Source organism: Bos mutus, chromosome 19, assembly GCF_027580195.1.
Source record: "Bos mutus isolate GX-2022 chromosome 19, NWIPB_WYAK_1.1, whole genome shotgun sequence".
Classification (NCBI taxonomy): domain Eukaryota; kingdom Metazoa; phylum Chordata; class Mammalia; order Artiodactyla; family Bovidae; genus Bos; species Bos mutus.
The window spans coordinates 46,959,946-46,987,920 of record NC_091635.1 but is presented as its reverse complement, the minus strand read 5'-3'; the positions used below and the strand labels follow the sequence as shown (position 1 = coordinate 46,987,920).

Sequence of the window (27,975 nt, the reverse complement as noted above, 5' to 3'; positions counted from 1 at the left end):
AGTTATTCCATATAATTAGTTTGAACAAATGTTCTTTAGAAACTCATTGTGTGTCTCCCTTTCATTACTTGATCAGCTGTGTCACATGTTTGAGGCACATAATTTAAAGAATAATTCTGGATTGACTTTTCATTGTCACTTCACAGTCACACTGTGTTAAAATAGGTTCTTTTTTCTAATTTTATGAATTATGTGTTGGGTTTAAAGCTGGTGTAAGGCAATACTGTGTAACAATTGCTATGGCAGTTCTGTTACCACTTTAAAAGTATAATTTAATTTTATACTAAATTTACAGTGTATATTCAAAATAAGAAACAGTGCATATTTTTACTAGGTTGATCAAAGGGTTAGTTCTGGATCATGGCGCCCGCCATCCAGATATGAAGAAACGAGTAGATGATGCATTTATCCTTACCTGTAATGTATCGCTAGAATATGAAAAAACGTAAGTGTCCCAGTTACTCTTTGTATCCTTTGAAATTGTTTTTTTCTAAAAGTGTTTTTTAGCCCCTATTTTTACCTACCAAATGTTTAATATAAACCCTTTCTACTTTCCTGTTTTTCCCTGCCTTACCTTTACTAGCTTGTCTTTATTAATCTTCTAGTGAGGTGAGCTCTGGTTTCTTTTATAAGACTGCAGAAGAGAAAGAGAAATTGGTAAAAGCAGAAAGAAAATTTATTGAAGACAGAGTACAAAAAATAATAGACTTGAAAGACAAAGTCTGTGCTCAGTCTAATAAAGGATTTGTTGTCATTAATCAAAAGGTAAGAAAAAAGTTTAGATTTTTCACTGTTTGTAAATGTTCCTCAGTGTTTTGCCAAGTGTGGTTTGTGGGCCCCATGTTAGGGCGTATCTGTGAGGTCAAAACTGTTTTCATAATAGTAATAATAATGCCTTTTACATTGTGTTGATGTGTACAAGGATGATGCAAAGCAGCGATAGGTAAAACCACTGGCACCTGAGAACAAATCATAGCTGTAGCACCAAACTGTACTAGTCATCGTATTCTCTATTGCCACATCACCCGACATACAAAAAGGGCAGTTTCATTTAAGAATGTTTTGATGAAATGGGAAAACTTAATAATTGTATCAAATTTTGATCCTTGAAATTGCACCTTTTATTTTTTAATTGAAGTATAGTTGGTTTACAACACTGTATTAATTTCAGGTGTACAGCATAATGGGCTTCCCTGATAGCTCAGATGGTAAAGAACCTGCCTGATTTTTGCAGATTATACTCCATTATAGTTTATTATAAGATAATAGGTACATCCCTGTGCTATACAGTGTATCCTTGTTGATATATATAAAAGATAAAAAATATAAAAGAAGGCTTATCTATTTTTTAAAAACTTAAAGAATTATTTTTATTTTTGGCCGTGCTGGGTCTTCGTTGGGCTTTTCTTTTTTCAGTTGCAGTGCACACGTTTCTCACTGGTGGCTTCTCTTGTTGTGGCGCAGGGGCTCTAGAGCACAGGCTCAGTAGTTGTGGCACACAGGCTTAGATGTTCTGGTATATGGGAGTTAGCCCATGGCCTGCGGGATCTTCCTGGATCAGAGGTCGAACTCCTGTCTCCTGCACTGGCAGGCAGATTCTTTACTGCTGAACCACTGGGGAAACCCTATCTGTTTTATGTACAGCAGCTTGTATGTGCCCATCCCATACCCTGATGTGTTCCCCCCCTGCTTTCTCTTTCCCCTTTGGGAACTACAGGTTTGTTTTCTACATCTGTGAATCTGTTTCTGTTTTGCACATACATTCATTTGTATTACTTTTTAGCTTCCACATATAAGTGGTATCATATACTGTTTGTCTTTCTCTAACTTATTTCACTGAATGTAATATTCTTTTGATCCATCCATGTTGCTACAGATGGCAGTATTTCATTCTTTTTTATGGCTGAGTAATATTTCATTGTATATATATATAGCAATTTTCTCCATTCATCTGTTGATGGGCATTAGGGTTGCCACCATGTCTTGGCTGTTGTAAATAGTGCTGCTGTGAACATTGACGTGCATGTTTTTTTTTGAATTACTGTTTTCTGGAAATATACCCAAAGTGGATGTATCCTTTTATAATTCTGTCACAAAATTTGAGGTATGGACAAAATACTTCTGCTACGTATCAAAATAAGGGTCTTGAAGCTCTTGTGTAATTGAGTTGCAAGCTAACATAGCCACTTTTTTCATGGAATGCCGTTTTTACTTGAAAGAATGACTGACAGGATGGTTATTTAGACATGGGTATTTGGTAGGTTTTTCTCAAAAATGACTGAAACAGTCTTGCCACTTCAAGGAAACAATAGACAGTATGTATTGGCAATAATAACATTTGAGCTTTCAAACAAAAGTTAGAATTTTGGAAAATTTGTATCTGTCACTTTGAGCTTGACAGTTTTCCAATACTTGAAAGACTTTTCTGATAATATTAGTGATGACATTAGCAAATGTGATATTTTTGATGTTGTATAACCATGAAAATTCTTAAAGAGATGGGAACACCAGACCACCTTACCTGTCTCCTGAGAAACCTATATGTGATTCAAGAAGCGACAGTTAGAACCTTACATGGAACAACAGACTGGTTCAAATTTGGCGAGTACGACATAGCTGTGTAATATCACCCTGTTTATTTAACTTATATGCAGAGTACATCATGCAAAATACCAGGCTGGATGAATCACCAGCTGGAATCAAGATTTCCAGGAAAAATATCGACAACCTCAGATATGCAGATGATATCTCTCTAATGGCAGAAAGTGAAGAGGGCATAAAGACCCTCTTGACGAGGGTGAAAGAGGAGAGTGAAAAAGCTGGCTTAAAACTCAACATTCAGAAAACTAAGATCATGACATCCAGTTCCATCACTTCATGGCAAATAGATGGGGAAACAATGGAAGCAGTGACAGATTTTATTTTCTTGGACTCCAAAAGTCACTGTGGATGGTGACTGCAGCCATGAAATTAAAAGATGCTTACTCCTTGAAAGGAAAGCTCTGACCAACCTAGAAAGCATCTTGAAAAGTAGAGACATCACTTTGCTAACAAAGGTCCATGTAGTCAAAGCTATGGCTTTTCCAATAGTCATGTATGGGTGTGAGAGTTGGACCATGAAGAAGGCTGAGCCCTGAAAATTGGTGCCTTTGAACTGTGGTGCTAGAGAAGACTCTTGAGAGGCTTCTAGTGACTGACCTGAACTGAATGATTTTATTTTAAAGGGATTAATAAATATTGCAAAAATGTCAATTTTAACTTTAGTGAGTTAAGTTCAGTCTCTCAGTCATGTAGGACTGTTTGCAACCCCATGGACTGCAGGCTTCTCTGTCCATCACCAACTCCTGAAGCTTACACAAACTCATGTCCGTCGAGTAACTGATGCCATCCAACCATCTCATCCTGTCGTCCCCTTCCCCTCCCACCTTCAATCTTTCCCAGCATCAGGGTCTTTTCCAATGAGTCAGTTCTTCCCATCAGGTGGCCAAAATATTGGAGCTTCAGCTTTAGCATCAGTACTTCCAATGAATATTCAGAACTGATCTCCTTTAGGATTGACTGCTTGGATCTCTTTGCAGTCCAAGGGACTCTAAAGAGAGTTGTCCAATGCCACAGTTCAAAAGCATCAATTCTTCGGTGCTCAGCTTTCTTTATAGTCCAACTCTCACATCCGTACATGACTACTGGAAAAACCATAGCCTTGACTAGATGGACCTTTGTTGGCAAAGTAATCTCTGCTTTTTGATATGCTGTCTAGGTTGGTCATAACTTGTCTTCCAAGGAGCAGTGTCTTTTAATTTCATGGCTGCAGTCACCATCCACAGTGATTTTGGAGCCCAAAAAAATAAAGTCTGTTACTGTTACCATTGTTTCCCCATCTGTTTGCCATGACGTGATGGGACCGGATGTCATGATCTTAGTTTTATGAATGTTGAATTTTAAGCCAAGTTTTTCACTGTCCTTTCACTTTCATCAAGAGGCTCTTTAGTTCTTCTTCACTCTGTGCCGTAAGAGTGGTGTCATCTGCATATCTGAGGTTATTGATATTCCTCCCGGCAGTCTTAATTCCAGCTCGTGCTTCATCCAGCCTGGCATTTCGCATGATGTACTCTGCATATAAGTTAAATAAGCAGGACGACAATATACAACCTTGACGTACTCCTTTCCTGATTTGGAACCAGTCTGTTGTTCCATGTCCAGTTCTGACTGTTGCTTCTTGACCTGCATACAGATTTCTCAGGAGGCAGGTCAGGTGGTCTGGTATTCCCATCTCTTGAAGAATTTTCCACAGTTTGTTGTGATCCACACAAAGGCTTTGGTGTAGTCAATAAAACAGAAGTAGATGTTTTTCTGGAGCTCTCTTGCTTTTTTGATGATCCAGCGGATGTTGGCAATTTGATCTCTGGTTCCTCTGCCTTTTCTAAAACCAGCTTGAACATCTGGAAGTTCACGGTTCATGTATTGCTGAAGCTTGGTTTGGAGAGTTTTGAGCATTACTTTGCTAGCGTGTGAGATGAGTGCAACTGTGTGGGAGTTTGAACATTCTTTGGCATTGCCTTTCTTTGGGATTGGAATGAAAACTGACCTTTTCCCATCCTGTGGCCACTGCTGAGTTTTCCAGATTTGCTGGCGTATTGAGTGTAGCACTTTCACAGAATCATCTTTCAGGATTTGAAATAGCTCAACTGGAATTCCATCCCCTCCACTAGCTTTGTTCGTAGTGATGCTTCCTAAGGCCCACTTGACTTTGCATTCCAGGACGTCTGGTTCTAGGTGAGTGATCACACCATCGTGGTTATCTGGGTCATGAGATCTTTTTTGTATATTTCTTCTGTGTGTTCTTGCCACCTCTTCTTAATATCTTCTGCTTCAGTTAGATACATACCATTTCTGTCCTTTATTGTGCCCATCTTTGCATGAAATGTTCCCTTGGTAGCTCTAATTTTCTTGAAGAGATCTCTTCCCCATTCTATTGTTTTCCTCTATTTCTTTGCATTGATCGCTGAGGAAGGCTTTCTTATCTCTCCTTGCTGTTCCTTGGAACTCTGCATTCAAATGGGTGTATCTTTCCTTTTCTCCTTTGCTTTTCACTTCTCTTCTTTTTTCAGCTATTTGTAAGACCTCCTTAGACAACCATTTTGCCTTTTTGCATTTGTTTTTCTGGGGGATGATCTTGATCACTGCCTCCTGTACAATATCATGAACCTCTGTCCATAGTTCTTCAGGCACTCTGTCTATCAGATCTAATTCCTTGAATTTGTCTGTCACTTCCACTGTATAATCATAAGGGATTTGATTTAGGCCATACCTGAATGGTCCTAGTGGTTTTCCCTACTTTCTTCAATTAAAGTCTGAATGTGGCAATAAGGAGTTCATGATCTGAGCCACAAGCTCCCGGTCTTGTTTTGCTGACTGTACAGAGCTTCTCCATCTTTGGCTGCAAAGAATAAAATCAGTCTGATTTCGGTAGTGACCCTCTGGTGATGTCCATGTGCAGAGTCTTCTCTTATGTTGTTGGAAGAGGGTGTTTGCTATGACCAGTGAGTTCTCTTGGCAAAACCCTGTCTGCCTTTGCCCTGCTTCAGTTTGTACTCCAAGGGCAAATTTGCCTGTTAGTCCAGGTGTTTCTTGACTTCCTACTTTTGCATTCCAGTCCCCTATAATGAAAAGGACATCTTTTTTGGGTGTTAGTTCTAGAAGGTCTAGAACTAACAGAACTAGAACTAACAGAACTAGAACTAACAGAACCATTCAACTTCAGCTTCTTCAGCATTACTGGTCAGGGCATAGACTTGGATTACTGTGATATTGAATGGTTTGCCTTGGAAACGAACAGAGATCATCCTGTTGTTTTTGAGATTGCATCCAAGTACTGCATTTCGGACTCTTTTGTTAACTATTAGGGCTACTCCATTTCTTCTATGGGAGTCTTGCCCACGGTAGTAGATATCATGGTCATCTGAGTTACATTCACTCATTTCAGTCCATTTTAATTCATTGATTCCTAAAATGTCAGTGTTCACTCTTGCCATCTCCTGTTTGACTACTTCTAATTTATCTTGATTCATGGACCTAACATTCCAGGTTCCTATGCAACACTGCTCTTTACAGCATCAGACTTTATTTCCATCACCAGTCACATCCTCAGCTGGGTGTTGTTTTTGCTTTGGCTTCGTCATTTCATTCTTTCTCGAGTTATTTCTCCACTGATCTCCAGTAGCCTATTGGATACCTACCGATCTGGGGGGTTCATCTTTCAGTGTCTTATCTTTTTGCCTTTTCATACTGTTCATGTGGTTCTCAAGGCAAGAATACTGAAGTGGTTTGCCATTCCCTTCTCCAGTGGACCACTTTTTGTCAGAACACTCCACTATGACCCATCCATCTTGGTTGGCGCTACATGGCATGGCTCATAGTTTCATTGAGTTAGACAAGGCTGTGGTCCATGTGATCAGTTTGGTTAATTTTCTGTGATTGTGGTTTTCATTCTTTCTGCTCTCTGATGGAGAAGGATGGAAGCTTCCTGATGGGAGAGACTGAAGGGGAAATGGTCTTATTGTGATGCGAGGCTGTGCTCAGTAAATCTTTAATCCAATTTCTATTGATGGGCGGGGCTGTGTTACCTCCCGGAGGCCAAACTATGGTGGAGGTAATAAAGATAATGATAATGAAGGCAAATCTCCTTCAAAAGATCTGGTGGAGGCTCTGCTGCACTCCCCGCCCCCGCCCCTGCAGTAGACCACCGCTAGACCATCCCTCTGCTGGTGACTCCTGGACACTCAGGGCAAGTCTGAGTCAGTCTCTTGTGGGGTCACTGCTCCTTTCTCCTGGGTCCTGGTGCACACAAGGTTTTGTTTGTGCCCTCCTAGAGTCTTCATCCCAGTCTTGTGTAAGTTCTGGCAACTCTATGGTGGGGTTAATGGTGATCTCTTCCAAGAGGGCTTATGCAATACCCAGGCTGCACCCAGAGCTCCTGCCCCTGCGGCAGGCCACTGCTGACCTGTACCCCTGCAGGAGACACTCAAACACTCAAAGGCAGGCTCAGTCTCTGTGGGGTCTCCTGGGATGCACAGAGGTTTTATTTGAGCCCTCAGAGCATATCTGGTGTGTATGGGGTTTGATTCTAAATGTGATTTCGCCCCTCCTACCATCTTGCTGGGGCTTCGCCTTTGCCCTTGGATGTGGGGTATCTTCTTTTGGTGGGATCTTACATTCTGCTGTTGATGGTTGTTCAGCAGCGAGTTGTAATTTTGGAGTTCTCGCAGGAGAAGATGAGTGCACGTCCTTCTACTCCACCATCTTTTTTTTCCTTTTTTTCCATGTTATAATTTTAACTTATGATAAGTATTATAGATACAGATCACATAAACGAAAGCTCTTTGGGTTCTTAATAATTTTAAGATTGTGAAGCAGTGTTGAGAACAAAAAGTTTGAGAACTATTGGCTTAAAACATGCTTATAACTTTTATGCTAATTTGATTATAGGGAATTGATCCATTTTCCTTAGATGCTCTTGCAAAACATGGCATTTTAGCTCTTCGTAGAGCAAAAAGAAGAAACATGGAAAGGTAAGCTTGCTGATAATTATGTATCTTAAGTTTTTTTATAGATTAAATTGAAACTATCCTGTGTGTTCTTTTAGCTTTTATGTCAGTGTTGTTGAACAAAAAGTAACATTCAGTTCAGTTCAGTTGCCTCTGACTCTTTTTGATCCCATGGACTGCAGCATGCCAGGCCTCCCTGTCCATCACCAACTCCTGGAGTTTACCCAAACTCATGTCCATTGAGTCGGTGATGCCATCCAACCATCAAATAGTAGCATACACATTTCAAATTTTGTTCATAGTTTCAGTAAATAATGGAAGTGTTAAAAATCAAGATTGTTAATACATCTCAACTTTTTCTCATGAGCTCCTCAGAAGGTTTTCATCTTCTTAAAACAGATTTGAAAATAATACAATATAATGACAATGCAGTCTTCTGTGTTAGATTATCTTTTTCACTTTTAGCAAATTAGTCTGTATACTTTTCATAACCAAAGCTATGATGTCATATATGTAATTTCAGACTCTCTCTTGCTTGTGGTGGAGTGGCTGTGAATTCTGTTGAAGACCTCAGTGTAGATTGCTTGGGACATGCTGGTCTTGTATATGAGTACACATTAGTGAGTATTTCTGTGGGCAGTGGTTATAATGTGAACAGCAAACTTTAAAAAAAAAACTAAACTTTTAAATTCACATTTTATGTTATGAGAATCCACAGGATACATCTTGCAGTTTATCTTTCTAAATGTTTGTTAATAGTTCAAATGTAACTTAACTGTTTCAGCACATATTTGGTCAGTGCTCTGTGATGTGCTCAGTTGCTTCAGTTGTATTCGACTCTTTGTGACCCTGTGGACCTCAGCCCGCCAGGCTCCAATGTCCATGGGATTTTCCAGGAATACTGGAGTGGGTTGCCATGCCTTCCTCCAGGGGATCGTCCCAACTCAGGGATCGGACCCATGTTTCCTGTGACTCTTGCATCGCAGGCAGATTCTTTACCTGCTAAGCCATCAGGGAAGTCCACATTTAGTTATACTTGATAAGAAAAATTCATATAAAGTTTGGATTCTGATAGTATCAGCTAGGTCTTGATTTCATAATGGCTTTATGTATTAAAGTTATATCTCCTTGTATTACCCTTTAGGGTGAGGAAAAGTACACTTTTATTGAGGACTGCATTAACCCTCGCTCTGTCACCTTGTTGGTTAAGGGACCAAATAAGCATACTCTCACACAAATCAAGGATGCTGTAAGGGATGGACTTCGTGCCATCAAAAATGCCATTGAAGATGGTAAGCTCTTTTTTGTGATAGATACAAAATTCGCATATTTTTAGAGTAGTAATAATCTATTATGGGATGCATAGTATTTTAAAAGATATGAATGATTCAGTTCAGTTCAGTTCAGTCACTCAGTCGTGTCCGACTCTTTGCGACCCCATGAATTGCAGCACGCCAGGCCTCCCTGTCCATCATCAGCTCCCAGAGTTCACTCAGACTCACGTCCATTGAGTCAGTGATGCCATCCAGCCATCTCATCCTCTGTTGTCCCCTTCTCCTCCTGCCCCCAATCCCTCCCAGAATCAGAGTCTTTTCCAATGAGTCAACTCTTAGCATGAGGTGGCCAAAGTACTGGAGTTTCAGCTTTAGCATCATTCCTTCCAAAGAAATCCCAGGGCTGATCTCCTTCAGAATGGACTGGTTGGATCTCCTTGCAGTCCAAGGGACTCTCAAGAGTCTTCTCCAACACCACAGTTCAAAAGCATCAATTCTTCGGTGCTCAGCTTTCTTGACAGTCCAACTCTCACATCCATACATGACCACTGGAAAAACCATAGCCTTGACTAGATGGATGTTTGTTGGCAAAGTAATGTCTCTGCTTTTGAATTCTCTTATTTCACTTCAGACTGTTTATAGTGAAGTTTTCTCCTTCAGGATAGTCTTTTCTATAGTTCATTTAATTTAAAAAAATTTTTTGACTGTGCTGGGTCTTTGTCTGTTTGTAGCGAGCAGGGGCTACTCTTCCCTGCGGTGCACGGGGCTTCTCGGGTGTTGGCCTCTCCTGTTGTGGAACACAGGCTGCAGGCGCACAGGTTCAGTAGTTGTGGCACATGGACCCTGGAGCTTGCAGCTCCAGTAGTTGTGGCTCCGCAGTTGCGGCTGCCAGGCTCTAGAGCACGGACTCAGTGGCGTATGGGTTTAGTTGCTTCGGAGCATGTGGAATCTTTCCGGGCCAGGGTTGGAACCCATGTCCCCTGCAATGGCAGGCAGATCTTATCCACTGTACCACCAGGGACGTACTGAAATATTCTTAATAGTATGCTGCCTTTTTAATTAACTTCTATTTATTAAGTGAAAGAACTGATTTAATATTGTAGTATCATTTTTTATTTTTAGAAATTTATTTTTAAAACTATAAAAATGCTTTTACAGCTTAGGACCCATTCCATTTCCTCAGTGCAGTATAATTTTAAGAAAGATTAGGAAAGAATATTTATTGATAATTTATTACCAGCTTCCTTCTAAAAAGAGTTAGGGTTAGATTTTCAATAACATACTGTGTGAGAATAGTAAACACATCATGAAAAAATGCTCAACATCATTATTCATTAGGGAAATGAAAATCAAGACCACCAAGAGATACGGTTTCATGGTGATTAGGATGGCAGTAATCAAAAACCTGGACAATAATGAACATTGATGAAAATGTGGAGAAATTGGAACCTTTATACGTTGCTGGTGGAAACGGTTGGAAAACAGGCAGTTCCTCAAAGATTAAATGTAGAGTTACACTATGACCAGCACATCAGCTCTTAGATGTGCATACAAGTGAGGTAAAAATGTATGTGCACACCAAAAACACACATGAATGTTTACAGTAGCCAGCCAGTGGAAAAATCCAAATATCCATTAGCTGATGAATAGATAAATAAAATGTGGTATGTCTGTACAATGGAGTATTATAAAGGAATAAATACTGATATATGCACAATATTGATGACCTTGAAAACATTCTATAATGTAAAAGAATCTAGGCACAAAAGTCTGTGTGTTATATGATTCCAGAAAAGGCAAAGCCATAAAAGTAGATTAGCAGTTGTGATTGTCAGGGGCTGGGGGGAGAGGAAATAGGGAATGATTGCTAGTGGGTACAGGGTATTTTTAGGAAAGTATTTGGGGATTAGAATGGTGATGGCTGCATAGTCATGTGAATATACTGGAAACTACTGGGAAGTACACTTTTTTTTTTGGCTGCATAGCACGGAATCTGGGATTCCCTAACCAGGGATTGGGCCCACGCCCCCTGTGGCGGAAGTGTAGAGTCGTAACCACTGCACCAGTGTAAAGGGCTGAATTTTATGGTGTGTGAATTGTATCTCAAAAAATAGAGTAACTCTGTAAACAACACATCAGATTTGTCTGATAAGCAAAAGCATAAATGTGAAATAATGGTGAAACAGAAGCTGAGATGGAAAATTAGAACCTAGGAAAATAGAATATGGATATAGCAAACATAATAGTCACTGTAATATTTAATCTGCCAGAACATAGAGATACAATCAGATATATAGTTTTCATTATTGAAAAGGAGAAATCACAGCAGTTCCTAAATTGAAAAAATATGGGAGTTGGTATGAGAGCCTACTTCTTATAGTCACTTTTGATGAAAGCTAGTAGTAGTATTTGGAGAAGGTAATGGCACCCCACTCTAGTACTCTTGCCTGGAAAATCGCATGGATGGAGGAGCCTGGTAGGCTGCAGTCCACGGGGCCGCTAAGAGTCGGACACGACTGAGCGACTTCACTTTCACTTTTCACTTTCATGCACTGGAGAAGGAAATGGCAACCCACTCCAGTGTTCTTGCCTGGAGAATCCCAGGGACGGGGAGCCTGGTGGGCTGCCATCTATGGGGTCACACAGAGTCGGACACGACTGAGGTGACTTAGCAGCAGTAGCAGCAGCAGTAGTATTTTTTAAAGAAGATAAACATATGATTCAGCATGAAGGCTTTGGTAGTTCAACCTGGTTCTTAGGCTTTAGAATACAAAGAAAAATGAACTATTTTAAAAAATCACTTCAACTTCTTAGTTTTTTAAGAAATAATTTATCTAGGTAATTGACATATTATGAACTACACATGTTTAAAGTATACAGCCATGAAACAGTCCCCTCAGTCAAGACAATGAATATATTTATCACCCTGAAAAGTTACCTCATTGCCCCTTGGTCATCCTTCCTTCCTCCTCTCCCTGTGTCACCCTGCCCGTAGGCAACCTCCTGGGTGCAACAGGAAGTCAGCTTTCTGTTGCTATAGATTAGTTTGCATTTTTAGAATCTTGTATGAGTGGAATAATACACAATGTATTCTTTTTTTTTTTTTTTGCTTGGCTTCTTTTACTCAACATAATTATTGTAAATTAATTACTATTATTATGTTGATCAGAGTTCATTCATTTTATTGCTAGATAGTATTCCATTATATGAATATACTACAGTTTATTTCATCAGATTCACCTATTGATGAACATTTGGTTGTTTACAGTTCTTGGCTATAGCAAATAAAGTTGTTATGAACATTTGTATACAAGTCTTTGTATGGACATATGCTTTCATTTGCCCTGGGTAAATAGCTAGGAAAGCAACGCTATGTTTAACTTTTTAAAATTGCTCAACTGTTTTGTCATGTACTGTTTTACATTCCTATTGGTTGTTCTGCATCCTTACCAACAGTCCTGGGTATGGTCAGTCATGTTAACTTTAGCCATTCTAAAATTTAAAAAACCAAACTGTAATTGTAATTTGCATTTTCTTAATGATCATTGATGTTAAGCATCTTTTCATGTGCTTACTTGCTATCCATATCTTTGGTGAAGTTTCTGTTCAAATCTTTTGCCCTTTTAAAAATTGGGTTGTTTGTTTTCTTATTGTTGAGCTTGAGAGTTCTTTGTATATTCTGGATACAAATACCTTTTCAGATATATGATCTGTAAATATTTTCTGCTACTCTATAGTTTGTTCTGTTATTCTCTGAACAGTGTATTTCAAAGAAGAAATCTTAATTTTGATGATGTATAATTTATCAATTTTTCTTTCATGGAATATGCTTTTGGGTGATATCTAAAAAATCTTTATCTACCCAAGGTCACAAAATTTTTCTTTTATAACTGTCAGTCTTAGGTTTGTGCAGTCTCTACCACCATCTATCACAGAACATCTTTCATCTTGCAAAACTGAAACTCTGTACCCATGAAGCAGTAACTTTCCATTCTCTTCTCTCCCAAGCTCCTGGAGACCACCATTCTACATTCTGTCTTTATGAATCTGACTGTTCTATGTACTTCATATGAATGGAATCATACAGTATCTGTCCTCTTGTCAATGGCTACTTGGCTGAGTATAATGTCTTCAGGGCTCATCCATGTTATATTAATAGCATGTTTCAAAATTTCCTTCCTTTTAAGGCTGAATAATATTCCATTGTAGATATATACCACATTTTATTTATCCATTCTTTGTTTTTTTCTTGGCCACAGCTTGTGGCTTGAGGGATCTTAGTTCCCCAACAGGGATTGAACATGTGACCGAAGTCCTAACCACTGGACTGCCAGGGAATTCCCTATCCCCTCATCTGCATTGGCAGGCAGGCTCTTCACCACTGAGCCACCAGGAAAGCCCTGGAGTTTTCTTCATGGGAAGATTTTAACCACAAATTCAGTCTCTTTTATAGATACAGGACTATTCAGGTTGTCTGTTTTTCTTGAGTGAGCTTTAGTACTTTGTGTCTTTCAAGAAATCTGTCCACTTCATCTAAGTTAAGATCATACTGCCATGAACTAAATCTGATTTGCTGCCCATTTTTGGTAGGTAAAGTTATATTGGAATATAGATGCCCCTGCTTGTTTATGTATTGTCTGTGACTTTGTGGTACGCCAGCAGAATCGAATAGTTGCAGAAGAGATGGCATGGCCTACAGAGCCTAAAATATTACCTGGCCTTTTGCAGAAAGTTTGCTAACCCCTGATCTTTGTTTTCAAATTTACTGGCATTAAGTTGTTTGTAATATTACTTTATTATCCCTTTAATATCTATAGAATCTGTAGTGATAGATTTCTACACTGTTCTCATTTCATTTCATGGATCATTTTTATTTCATTGATTTCCACTTTGGTCTTTACTATTTTCCTTCTTCTGCTTACATTAGTTTTCATTTGTTCTTCATTGGTTTGAGACCTTTGTGCTTTTCTAATATGGGTCTTTAGTGATGTAAATTTCTCTTCAGTTACTGCTTTAGTAACTTCCCACACATATTGGTATGTTGTATTTTTATAGGAGAATGGGATCTGGGAAGTTTTCAAAGCTACTGGTAATGTTCTATTTCTTAAACTGGGTGGTAGGTACATGGGTACATTTATTTGTTTATTCTTTATATCTTATGCATGTAAATACTCTTTTGTGTTTATTCAGTATTTAACAAGGAGCTTTTAGAAGTGTGAATGGGAGGTGAGGCTGTAATTACCTTGTGGGTAGATAATTCTCTTGAGCAGTTATGTTGTACAATGAAGCAGAGAAAGGGGGTTGTAATTAAAGAATGATGTAGGATAAAAGGAGAGATTGTCTTTGTGTTGTTTATTTTAAACATGGATGATTCCAAAGCAAGTTTACTAATTCAAAGAAGAGTAAATAAACTTTATAAAACCATACCAGCAGGTGTAAGAGTTATATCCTCAACTGAAAATTGATGTGTTTAACCAGAACTTTTGCCTTAGAATAATAACACCTAATTTTTTTCTCAAACAGTTTGGGTCTGCTTATACAAGGAAGCAAATACTTCCTTGAGTTCTGAGAATTTCATACCAAAAACTATGGCCAGTTTATGTTGGCCTAGCATTTTTTTTCAAATCAAATGCTGTTATTAGTTGTCTGCAACAGTAAATTTTAAGTAACTACATTTTAAGTGTAGTCATAAAGGAGAAGGATGAAGGTATGTCTGTTATTATAAACAATGAAATAAGCTGTTTGTAGCCAGCTGTTACCTGTTTAGTCCAGTCACTCAGTCATGTCCAACTCTTTGCGACCCCATGGACTGCAGCACGCCACGACTCCTGGAGTTTATTCAGACTCACATCCATTGAGTCGGTGATGCCATCTAACCATCTCATCCTCTGTCGTCCCCTTCTCCTCCTGCCTTCAATCTTTTCCAGCATCAGGGTCTTTTCAAATGAGTCAGTTCTTTGAATCAGGTGGCCAGAGTAGTGGAGCTTCAGCTTCAGCATCAGTCCTTCCAATGAATATTCAGGACTGACTTCCTTTAGGATTGACTGACTGAATCTCCTTGCAGTCCCAGGGACTCTCAAGAGTCTTCTCCAATACCATAGTTCAAAAGCATCAAGTCTTTGGCCCTCAGTTTTCTTTATAGTCCAACTCTCACATCCATACTTGACTAATGGAAAAACCATAGCTTTGACTAGATGGATGTTTGTTGGCAAAGTAATGTCTCTGCTTTTTAATATGCTGTCTAGGTTGGTCATAACTTTCCTTCCAAGGAGTAAGTGTCTTTTAATTTCATGGCTGCAGTCATTATCTGCAGTGATTTTGGAGCCCAAGAAAATAAAGTCAGCCACTGTTTCCACTGTTTCCCCATCTATTTGCCATGAAGTGATGGGACCAGATGCCATGATCTTCGTTTTCTGAATGTTGAGTTTTAAGCCAACTTTTTCACTCTCCTCTTTCACTTTCATCAAGAGGCTCTTTAGTTCTTCATCACTTTCTGCCACAAGAGTGGTGTCATCTGCCTATCTGAGGTTACTGATATTTCTCCTAGCAGTCTTGATTCCAGCTTCTGCTTCATCCAGCCTGGCATTTCTCATGGTGTACTCTGCATATAAGTTAAATAAGCAAGGTGACGATATACAGCCTTGATGTACTCCTTTCCCAATTTGGAACCAGTCTGTTGTTCCAATGTCCAGTTCTAACTGTTGCTTCCTGGCCTGCATACAGATTTCTCAGGAGTCAGGTCAAGCGGTCTGGTATTCCAGTCTCTTTCAGAATTTTCCATAGTTTGTTGTGATCCACACAGTCAAAGGCTTTGGCATAGCACATCTGTACTGTGCTTAATTATTTAATGATGTATAACTTTAGGATGTTTCATAAGACATCTGAGTAATCACTGAGCTGTGTGACTTATTTTATTGCTCTCTGTATTTAAATACATTTTAGATGCAGGCAAGATAACAGAACATGAATATCTAGTTGCATTTTCCTCTGTTTCTTCTGTGTGGTATGTCTTGCCAATCATTTTTTCCCCCAATAGGTTGTGTTGTTCCAGGAGCAGGTGCTGTTGAAGTGGCAATAGCTGAAGCTCTAGTTACATACAAGCACACGATACAAGGAAGAGCTCGTCTTGGAGTCCAAGCTTTTGCTGATGCTTTACTCATTATCCCTAAGGTACAACTATCCTAATGGCCAAAGAACAATTGGTTGAACATAAGATGTCTAATTAAATTGCCAATATTAGGTATCACAGTAGAGTAGGAAGACAGTTGTTTACTTTTATTTCCCCACATAGTTTTAGCTGAAGCAGGGAAGTTTTTAGTATAACAGCTCTGAATACTTGTAGGAGTTTCATGAAATGGCCAAATTACTACTTTGCTTCCATCTCTGAGCTCCAAAATTTGAAGTTAACTCCAAAAATTTCTTTCAAAAATACTTCATGATTAATCATAATGAAGAAGTTTAGAATGTAAAATTTAACTAGATTTTGAGTAGATCTTTATTTTTTTGGTGGTATCCAAAGTACGAGCACTTTAAATTATGGGAAGTGAGAACTTTTGGCTGTTTAGCACTTCCAAATACAGTACTAGAAAAGGAGAGAAACCAGTTTTTTTTTTTTCCTGTGTCAATGGAAGGATGGAGAACTACCTTTTTTTCCCCCTTTCCCTTAATCTGTTTGTGAACCACTTGGAAACACAGAAAACTATTTCAAATATACTATTACCATGACTTAAAACATCTTACTAAAATACTAGCAAAATCTCTTTGATAACTGCTTTAAAATTATTCATAATTTGTTGAATTTTTGTGAATTAGATATCCGTAGTTTTCTTTCTCTGAAGAGGCAGTCAGTAGTAGTTGCTACACATTGGTAAATTTGAGTATACATTGGTACCTTTCTACTCACCTGCTGTTGGTTTAGGACCACTTGGAAATGAACTTGGCTTGCAGTGCAGGTGTCTCCATCTCTCTTGCTATAAGTCATGACTCCTCATGTGAACAAAGGGCACAGATATGTTACAAATAAGCAGATTTCCTTTAGAAAATGCTCAGGAAAAACCAGAAACCATGTGGCTAGAGGGACCAAGCAAACAACAATACCTTTCTACTTCTTTCCATTAAAAAAAATCTTTTGCAAGGAGTTGTTATGGAGATGGACTCCTTCAAGGGCGCTTGTCTAATACTAGGAAATGAATTGTCCGAGGAGACACATGTACTGACAAAGCAAAAGACTATCTTGGGAAGGAGTGATCAAGCAGAAAGCAGAGTATGGGAACCCAGGAGAACTGCTCTTCCTCTTGATAGTCTCAGGTCTCTGGTGCCGGGGTTAGTTTCCAGGTTGTCTGCGGCCAGTCATCTTGCTTGTGCTCCTATTTGGTCCAGCCCAGGGCCCTTTCCTGGTGGGCGTGCACATGTCTCAGTCAAGATGGATTCTAGCCCGAGAGTTTCTGGGAGATTGTCAGGACATATGGTGGGCTGGTATGGTCCCTGTTTTTAGCCCCTCCCAGAGTCTTCTGATTGGTCTTGGAGGCACCTTGTCAGTTGCCTGTTCTCTGTCAGGACGTCCTTTTGTGAAACAACTTATGCGAGTGGTTATTTTTATGCCTGGCCAGGGTGGGTGGTTTAGTCCTTAACAGAGGGAAATTAATTTAGCAGGCTGGGGTTGGGGAAACTCTAATGTCTTCAGAATTTAGTGTGATATACATAGGGGAAATGTTGAAGTGAATATAATAATTACTAGGTACACAAAATAATTAAATTTACATTAAGAATGAAATTCTTCAAAAGATGATGATTACTACATTATGGGTGTGTTTTCACAAGACTGGAAAGCAGTGCCTTATTTTTATCTGATATTCTAATATATATGAAGACATTCTATTCCAAATATTTATTATTATTTTTATTCGTATAGGTTCTTGCTCAGAATTCTGGTTATGACCTGCAGGAAACACTAGTAAAAGTTCAGGCTGAGCATTCAAATTCAAAACAACCTGTTGGCATAGATCTGAACACAGGTAAGACAGTGAGGAAAACTTAGCTGCTTCATAAAAAAGAGGTTATGCTACAGTGACCCAGAATTTATAGTAAGGGGGGATGTGGAGGTGGATGACTTTTGTATATTTTTAAAAAATTATATCTATTTATTTATCTTTGGCTGTACTGGGTCTTCATTGCTGCGAGGGCTTTTTTTTCCCTATAGTTGTGAAGACCAGGGGCTGCTCGCTTCTGGCGGTGCCTGGTCTTCTTATTGTCGTGGCTTCTCTTGTTGCAGAGCACAGGCCCTGGGGCTTTCAGTCTTCAGTAGTTGCAACACATGGGCTCAGTAGTTGCGGCTTCTAGGCTTGAGACCACAGACTCAATAGTTACGGCTCACAAGCTTAGCTCCTCTGAGGCATGTGGAATCTTCCCGGATGCAGGGAACCCAGGTCTCCTGCAATGGCAGGCAGATTATTTACCACTGAGCCACCAGGGAAGCCCTGACTTTTGTATTTAAAGAATGGGTGCCTTTAGTTTACTTTTGAACCTCTTAAAAGCAGATATTCATTTATTTAAGCAATAGTTATTGAGTGCTTGTTATTTGACCAGGGATTCACACAGAACGAAATAGACAAAAGTCCCTGCCCTTGTGAGCTTATGTTGCAGCAGGAAAAGATAGGCAGTAAATGATAACCTTAATAAGTAAGTACCTTTAACATTTTTAAAGGCAATAAATTATATGATAAAAATAAAGGAGCAGTATAAGGATGATTGTGGATGCTAGAACAAGACCATGGGGAGGGTGTTTTAATTTAAAGAGAGTGATCAGAGTAGCCTCAGTGAGAATGCCTATTGAACAAAGTCAAAGAAAATTAGGAAATTAGCTACGTGGGAACTAGGGAAAGAATGTCCTAGGCAGAGGGAATAGCTGGCGGGAAAGCCAGTGTCTGGTGTTTTTTGAGGAGGAGACGGGAGATGAGAGAGGTGATAGAAGGTCAGATCACAGGAGGATGTGTGGACCAGTGTGCGGAGTCTGACTTTCTGTGGTGGAACAGGGAGCAGTTTTGAGCAGAGGTGTGACATGGTGTGAATGTATTTAAAAGGATCACTCTTGCTATTCTGTGGTGAAGAGTCAACTGAACAACTGAAAGGAATTGCCATTGGCATTGGCTGCTTTGGAGAAGACTGTGTAGAGCAGGCTGTGGCTAGAGGTGAGCATTGAGTTCCGACAAGGCTAAGTTTGAGGTATCTGTTGACTTTAAAATAGACAGTTGGATGTACAAGTTTGACGCTCAGGAAGGTGGCCCAGATAGGAGAAAACTTGGGAGTCGTCAGAGTGTGTGTGTGTATTTAACATTAGATCTTTTGTTTAATTTGGGTCTTGTTGCACCACGTGAGATCTTTCATTGCGGCACTCGGTCTTAGTTGCTCCGTGCCATGTGGGATCTTAGTTCTGTGACCAGGGATCAGATCCCTGTCACCTGCAAGGCAGATTCCTATCCACTGGACCACCAGGGAAGTCCCAGAGTGTATGTGTTTTAAATCCAGTAGATTGGATGAGATCACCTAGGGAGTGAGTATAGAGAGAGAAGAGAAGAATCTAGGACTGAGCCTTTGGGTACTCCAACATTAAGAGCTCAGGAGGAAGAGGAAGAACCAGCAAAACAGACAGTAAAGGAGCCACTAGTGCAGAGGAGAAAAACCAGGCAAGTGTGCTATCCTGAAAGGCAAGTGAAGAAAGAGCAGTGAGGAGGCTGCAGTCAGCTGTGCTAAGTGCTGCTGATAGATGAGGCCTGAGACTCGACCTTTGGATTCGACACCATGGAGGCCATTGGTGACCTTGACAGTAGTAGTTTTGGTGGTATATGAGATATTAGAATATATAGTCAATATTAACAGAATATGTCAAGACTGTAGTATTGAAATTGTTTTTGCTTTGCAGGTGAGCCAATGGTAGCAGCAGATGCAGGAGTGTGGGATAATTATTGCGTGAAAAAACAACTTCTTCACTCTTGGTAAGTTAATAAGAAGAGAAAGACTTTTAGGGACATAATTGTTAATATTAAGATTTTTCTATTATTTTTGCCACGCTACAGTGGAAAGTGGTGAAAAGGCATGGTATCCAGTTATTAAAACTGGCTTCTGTCATTTTCCAGTCCCTTTTACATTTAAGTCTAACTGTGTCAGTTATAGGAAATGTTAATATTACTGTTTATTTGAGAGAGAAAGGAAGGAAGTTTACTGAAATAGTACCACATGCATAGTGGGAAAAAAATCAAATGATGTGCTAAAAATGAGCTCAGTTTTGCTGGAATATAAAATTAGGCTTCTACTTTATCAACAAAGAAGATGGAATTTTAATACAAGAGTCTTTATTTATAATGTCTTTGTCTTATTTCACACCAACATCATTGCGGAACAAAGTGCCTTTAGTAGCTGGAGATTTCTGGGGGGAAAGGTAAGAGTGGGTTGGTGAGCTTTACTCACCCTGTCGTCTTTTCCCTCAGCACTGTGATTGCCACCAACATTCTCCTGGTTGACGAAATTATGCGAGCTGGTATGTCTTCTCTCAAAGGGTGACTGAGTTCAAAATCAACTCTTCTAGAAGCTGAGACTTAACACATCTTACATCCAATTCCCATTATGGAGCCTGAGCCATTCTTAATTTTTACACAATAAATGCAGTTTATATTTGTTGGTCTTAGAAGTCTCAAAAGTATTTCATCAAGGTATAAAGAACATAAATATTTTTATAGGAAAGAAATATTGACGAAAATAGTTTTCCCTTAGAAGTTCTAACTCCCTACTCTTTATTGTATGTATGATATTTTGATATAACAAGAAAAACATATTTGGTCTTTCTTTATCCCTAGTTCCTGGCACAAGATCTGCTAAAACCTTTGTAATTTCCTGAGTAATGGGGGTGATAGGAACATTTTTTATTATAATATTTAGTCTTGGTCCCTGGTTCCTAAGATCTTCTAAGACCCTTGAAATTTCTGGAATTCATGAGTGCTTTTTGTGCGCTAATGAGGTGAGTCTTGATGGGACTCTAGATGGCTTCAGGTTGGGGGCTGGTTACCAGAAGAACCAGCCATGTGATCAGAGGGTTAGGACTTTAAGCCTCATTACCCTGAGAGGGAAGGGAAAGGGGCTAGAGATTGAGTTACTAATCAATTATACCTACATGATGAAGGTTTTATAGACTAATCCCTAAACTGTGGGGTTTGGAGAGCCTCATAAAGAGCTTTTGTAGAGGTTGGTGAAAATATCCATGTGCTGGAAGGGTGGTGCACGCCAACTCTGTGAAGACCAAGCTGCTGTACTCAGGACGCTTACGGACCATGTCATATATACCTCTGCATCTGGCTGTTTATATTCTTTATAATATCCTTTATAATAAACTGGTAAGTGTAAGCAAGTGTTTCCCCGAGTTTTGTGAGCCGCCATAGCAAATTATCAACCCTGAGATGGAGGGGATTATGGGAACAGAAGTTGGACAGAGGTGTGAGTAACATGTGGACCCACTGCTTGTTGATTGGCGTCTGAGGTAGGGGGTGATATTGTGGAACTGAGCCCTTAACCTGTGGAGTGTCTGCCAAGTCTTGGTAGTTAGTGTCAGAATTGAATTGTAGGATACTCAGTTGTGTCTGGAGAGCTAGAGAATTAGTTGGTGTGGGAAAACCCCCACACATTTGGTTTCAAATGTTGTGAGTAGAGGAAACAATTTTCCTTTAATATGCTATTGCAGTTGCCATAAAATATAATCTATTCTGATTCCTGTACCTTTTGAGCAACTTTTAATGAAGAAAATATGGAGCACAGGTTTTAGAGCACTCAAGTCAATTTCCAATTTGTCAGAGAGTCTCAGAGAAAAATGTTTTTTCTCTCAAAATTCCTCCAGTAACTTCCTGCTGCCACTCTTTCTGCTGATAAATATGACATCACTTTGTGAGTATAGCTTTGCTTTACTGATCCCTGAAAGTTTATTCTAAGTATAGTTTTATTAGATTTTACCTTGTTCTTTGGTGTGTATGACCAGCAACTTACACCACTGTTCTATTAATAGCTCTGGTAGCTCTCTGACTGGATGATTAGATAGAACAAGTCTCATCTGGAAAGATTGGGATTGTTGGCACCAATGCTGGGAAATTTTTTCTTGGCTTTGAATATAGCTATTCTGTATCAGTATTATTGCAATCTCTTTCTTATTCAAAATACTAGAATTAATATATCGTAGTTTTTATTATTTTGGTTAATGTCTATCCATGGATGCAAGTTGATGAGATTAAAATATGGCAGGTGCATTAATGGAACTTTGGCCTATTAGTGCATGTAGGGCAAAGTTCACTTAACCATTCGATGCCTTACTTGAAAGCATGTAGTCCTATAGTCTGTTTTTCTCCCCCACTTAGTGTATTGTCAGTATCTTTCCAAGTTAATAGCTGCACTTTTGAAATCCATGTGTCCATTCATCCATTCCCCTCATTTTTAGCTATTTCTGAGCGTTCCAGTGTGTGTATGTGCTATAATGTATTTATGCATCAATGGGCCTTTGATTATCGCTAATTTTACGTCAGGGCTTCCCCGGTGGCTCAGTGATAAAGAATCCTGCCTGAAATGAAGGAGACAAAAGTTCTATCTCTGGGTCCTGAAGATTCCCTGGAGGAGGAAATGGCAACCCCCTCCAGTATTCTTGCCTGAGAAATCCCATGGATTTGAGGGGCCTGGTGGTCTAGAGTCCTTGGGGTTGCAAAAGAGTTGGACACGACTTAGTGACTAAGCAACAGCAGCAATTTTACATCATTTAAACATCATAGCATTGAATTTTTATGTACATGTCTCCTTGGACACACATGTGAGAGTGTTTGTAGAGATTATACCTAGAAATGGAGCTGGGGTTTAGAGCTCTTCATCTTATATTTACTAAGTAGTTATACCAGTTTACATTCTCCCCTGTTTAGTTCCATGTCCCTACAACCTTGCCAAGTCTTGGTATTTTTAAACTTCAAATTTTTGCCAATCTGAAGAATATAAAATTATATCCCCTTGTAACAGCAATTGCCTTGATTACTAGTGAAATTGAACATATTTTCATGAATATTTTGACCATTTTCAGTTCTATAATGTTATCTATTCATATTGTTGCCTATTTTATTTTTTTGGATTTTTTTTCTGGAATTAGATTATCTATCTATATTTCACAATATTTTCTCCCAGACTGAAACTTTTTCACTTTTGAAAAGTATACAAAAGAATTTGGTACACATACTTTTATATACTGAAATTTATCATTTTTTCTTTTTAGTTTATATTTTTTGTGCTTCTACAAAAAATTCTTTACTGCTTCATAATGTTTTCTTATATTTCATCAGTTTTAAAAGTTTAATCACATTTAAGCTTTTAATTGATCTGGAATTTATTTTTGTATTCTATGGTATATGTTATGGATTCATTTCTCCGCCCCTGCCCCCTCCCCCCATATTGTTAACCAAGTGTTCTTACACCTGCTGATTTGTGAATATATACCAGTGTCCTTTGCATCCCATTTGACTGAATTATCTTTACTTGGGTTTTTGTTTCTCATTTAAATATTTTGTTCCGTTGGTCTAGTAATTGTTATTATATCAATACTACATTGTTTTAATTCTTAAAACTTTATAAAAAGTCTTGATGTGTGGTAGGGTGAGTTTACCAATCCCTCCTTTATTTTCTTCAAAATTGTTTTGGCTATTCCTAGGTAGAGGAAAGTGAAAAAGTTGGCTTAAAGCTCAACATTCAGAAAACGAAGATCATGGCATCTGGTCCCATCACTTCATGGGAAATAGATGGGGAAACAGTGGAAACAGTGTCAGACTTTATTTTTTTGGTCTCCAAAATCATTGCAGATGGTGACTGCAGACATGAAATTAAAAGACGCTTACTCCTTGGAAGGAAAGTTACAACCAACCTAGATAGCATATTCAAAAGCAGAGACATTACTTTGCCAACAAAGGTCTGTCAAAAGTCAAGGCTGTGGTTTTTCCAGTGGTCATGTATGGATGTGAGAGTTGGACTGTGAAGAAAGCTGAGCGCCGAAGAATTGATGCTTTTGAACTGTGGTGTTGGGGAAGACTCTTGAGAGTCCCTTGGACTGCAAGGAGATCCATCCAGTCCATTCTGAAGGAGATCAGCCCTGGGATTTCTTTGGAAGGAATGATGCTAAAGCTGAAACTCCAGTACTTTGGCCACCTCATGCGAAAGAGTTGACTCATTGGAAAAGACTCTGATGCTGGGAGGGATTGGGGGCAAGAGGAGAAGGGGACGACAGAGGACAGAGGATGAGATGGCTGGATGGCATCACTGACTCGATGGGCGTGAGTCTGAGTGAACTCTGGGAGTTGGTGATGGACAGGGAGGCCTGGCGTGCTGCGATTCATGGGGTAGCAAAGAGTCGGACACGACTGAGCGACTGAACTGAGCTGAACTGAGATCTGTTTTCCCTCTTTTAGGATCAGCTTTTTATATGTTGTATGTTTTGATTAGAATTTTAGAATTTCAATGACTTTATAGTTTATATCAGGTAGAAATATATGTATTCTTCCCACTCATAAATATTTTATATCACTTTGTATCTTACTAACTGCTTCATTTTTTTTTTTTAATTTTAGTAAATGTTTTCATGAAGCTGTAAGTGTTTCCTATAAAAATGCATTACATCTCTGGTTACATTTATTCCTATGTATTTTTAAAAACTATTATAAATACCATCTTTTATAAAAATTACATTTTTAATTGTACATTGCTGTACTATGGGCCTTCTGTGGGCTTTAATATATTGGCTTTTGTATTTCATAACCTTGCTGAACTGTCTTATTAGTGCAATAGTTTGCCTGTAGTTTATTTTGGATTACCTGGGTTGATCATAACAGGTTAGTTCTTTTTTCTTTTCACTTCTTATATTATCTCTACTATTTTCCTGTTTTATTGAGCTGCCTAAGACCTTTGTATAATATTGAATAGAGGCAATGATGGCAATTATGTTTATCCTGTTCTGCATTTAAAGGGCATGTTTCTAGCATTTTACTGCTTTTTGTTCGTTTTGTTTTTGCTGTGAAATCTTGGCAGGTAGTCAGCTGTGTAAAGTTAAGACTATTCCTTTGTATTTCTGTTTTGATAAGAGTTTTTTTTAAAACGTTGTGATTGTTGAGTTTTATTGAATGATTTTCTTCATGCTTTGAGTTGTTTTCTTTAATAAGTTTTTCTTTTTTTTTTTTTTTGATAGATGAGTGAGTGATTTATTAGGACACTTGTGAGGCTTACAAGCAGGCAGGTGAGAAATGCCACACCCGGGAACTCACTGGGCTACAGTTTTATAATCAAAGGAAAAGTGGGGAGGGGGAGAAGAACTTCTTTGTCTTTCATGAGTAGATGTCATGCTTCCATCATCAGTTCCTCCTCCAGGTTAAGTAGGGATGTTTTTTTGTTCCTACATTGTCAAACTAGGTCCACAAATCACTGCTTTTCATGTGTGCAGAGAGCATGTCCTAGGGATCATGAACTTACTGAGCTCACAGGGCAGGATGTGTGGGTCTCATGCCACCATTGTTTTATTGTTTTGGGGCATGTCCCATGCTTCTGTTGCATGGTTTTGTTGCTAAGCAAGCCTGCTTGTTTAATAAATTTCCTAATGTTAAACTATTCTTGTATTCCTGCTACTGCTGCTGCTAAGTCACTTCAGTCGTGTCTGACTCTGTGCGACCCCTAGACGGCAGCCCACCAGGCTCCGCCGTCCTTGGGGTTCTCCAGGCAAGAACACTGGAGTGGGTTGCCATTTCCTTCTCCAATGCAGGAAAGTGAAAAGTGAAAGTGAAGTTGCTCAGTTGTGTCTGACTCTTAGCGACCCGCATGGACTGCAGCCTACCAGGCTCCTCTGCCCATGGGATTTTCCAGGCAAGAGTACTGGAGTGGGGTGCCATTGCCTTCTCCATTGTATTCCTGAGATAAATCCTTTTTGATTGTGATGTTTGATCATGTTTGTTGATTCTAAGATGCAGACTTCTTACATTTTAACATTTCTGTAATTAGAACATGTTTTACAGTCAGTGGCATCTTCTAATTATTCTTGCTTGAACTTGGTTACCAGTTCAGTTCAGTTGGTCAGTTGTATCCAACTCTGTGATCCTATGAACTGCAGCACACCAGCCTTGCCTGTCCATCACTAACTCCCGGAGCTTGCTCAAACTCATGTCTATCGAGCTGGTGATACTTTGAGTAGTTTTAGTTAACAACCATTTGAGGAAGGAATAGGAGTCTTAATTGTTGCCTGAAAACTTTCTGTTGTTAACTTCTGGTAAAGAAAATTTCAGCAGCAAAACTTTCTGAATATGCATCAGGGGCTTAGAAGAAAATGCAGAAACTATGTTATGAAATATTACATACCACCCACTCTTGATGGCAAGAATAAATATGAAAGCCTTTGAGTTGAAAAGTGATTTAGAAGAGTTGGACTACACTGTGAAGATCTTAACGTTATTTACTTTGCTTATATTTTCCTCATTATGAATGTATAAGAGTGATAGATAATAAAAGTAAGTGTAAATAAGTCTAAAAAACTCAGTGAGTAGAAAATAAAATGTGGGTGATAAGAAAGTATTATGTTATGGTTGAAGTGACAGGATTTTTCTTTCTTAGTATAAAAGTAATGGTATATCTTACAATCAGTGACATTTCTGATGTGGTGAAATATAGTATTAACGTTTTATATATTGCTGGACTTGATACTAATATTTATTTAGGTTTTTGTATGTATTCATAAGTAAGATTGGTCTATAATTTTCCTTGCTCACTATCCTTGTCCAATTTTGTTATCAGTGACATACTAGCCTCATAAAATGAGATGGAGAATTATTCTTCTTTTTCTTTTCTTTGAAACAGTCTGAGTCAGTAAGATGGAGGGTTATCTCTTTCTTGACAGCTTGGTCTTAGCCCAGTAGTTTTTTAAATGGGAGGGATAGATTTTTGACTCTTGATAAAATTTTCTTCATTGCTTTAGGTCTTGAGTTTTCTATTTCCTTTTGAGTCTGTTTTCATAATTTATATTTTAAAGGAAATCTTCTATAAAATGATGCTTTTACCCTTTGTGTATTACTCTAGAAATGCTGTCCCTTTTTGGTAGGGTGGGCTGGTGGGTTGGGGTTGAGAGAGGGTAAGATTTTTCTAGTGTCTGTTTACTTTCTTTGTTTTTATTTATTTTTAAAAAAATATTAATTGAAGTATAGTTGATTTTTAAAAATTGTTTATTTTAATTGAAGTACTTTGTTTTGAGAACAATGTCTCAAAAAACAGCCTGTAGCTAGATTTTTATTATTTTAATCAGTTCAGTCTGACATTTCTTTTAACTGGCAAGTTTAGTTAATATTTTATGATTACTGATGTACTGAATTTACTTCTACCATACAATTTTAATACTTTCTGTTTGTCCTTTTTAATACTTTTTCTCCTTTACTACCTTCTATTGGATTGACCACATTTTTATTTTTATTTTATTTTTTTCTTTTTTTTTTTCTAATTTTATTTTATTTTTAAACTTTACATAATTGTATTAGTTTTGCCAAATATCAAAATGAATCCATACAGGTATACATTTTTAAATTTAGTTTATTAATCCTTCTTTTCCCTCTGCTAGTTTGGAAATGATATATCTTATTTATTACTTTAAAATTTTTAACTTGTTAATATAGTTAATAACTGCTCCCCCCAACAATATAAAATCTTTAAAACATTTTAAATATAGTCATCCCCTCTTGTTTACCATGTGTTCTTATTCAATATTTTAGTTCCATTTTGTCTTTTAAATCCCCTGAATTAGTCATAATAATAATTATTGTTTTATACAACAATAAAACAGTTTCTGTTTATATTTTCCATTTGTTTTCAATTCATTTCTTTGTTTACCATTCTTCCTTGTAACTGTACCCTTCCCGCGGGGTTCGCTTTCTTTCTTTCTGATGTATGTCCTAGTCTTAGTGCAAATCTGCTAGTAATCTCTCAGTGTTTCTTCCCTCTAAAGGTCTTCATTGCCCTGAGCTACTGAGTAGTCACGTGTTTGACTGTGCGGGTCTTGGTTGAGGCGTGCAGGGCTTCTCTCTAGTTGTGGTCTGCAGGCTTCTCGACGCGCTGTCCTCTCTTGGTGCAGAGCA

General features: G+C 38.5%; 1 protein-coding gene across 7 annotated transcripts in view; it reads left to right on the top strand.

Annotated features, from left to right (window-relative positions):
- Positions 1–27,295, top strand: part of CCT6B (chaperonin containing TCP1 subunit 6B) — a 42,703-nt gene extending 15,408 nt beyond the window's left edge. For 3 of the 7 annotated variants that reach the window (XM_070390456.1, XM_070390454.1, XM_005899688.3), the window contains 9 exons: positions 335–445; positions 606–765; positions 7,486–7,568; positions 8,068–8,164; positions 8,689–8,836; positions 15,855–15,988; positions 17,730–17,832; positions 19,737–19,809; positions 20,302–27,295. In XM_070390456.1, the coding sequence (XP_070246557.1) occupies positions 335–445; positions 606–765; positions 7,486–7,568; positions 8,068–8,164; positions 8,689–8,836; positions 15,855–15,988; positions 17,730–17,832; positions 19,737–19,809; positions 20,302–20,374 (982 nt within the window). In that variant the 3' untranslated portion in view covers positions 20,375–27,295. The remainder of the gene's footprint in view (positions 1–334; positions 446–605; positions 766–7,485; positions 7,569–8,067; positions 8,165–8,688; positions 8,837–15,854; positions 15,989–17,729; positions 17,833–19,736; positions 19,810–20,301) is intronic. The other 4 variants (XM_070390458.1, XM_005899689.3, XM_070390453.1 and 1 more) reach the window with 3 other exon arrangements.
- The last annotated feature ends 680 nt before the right edge of the window (positions 27,296–27,975 follow it).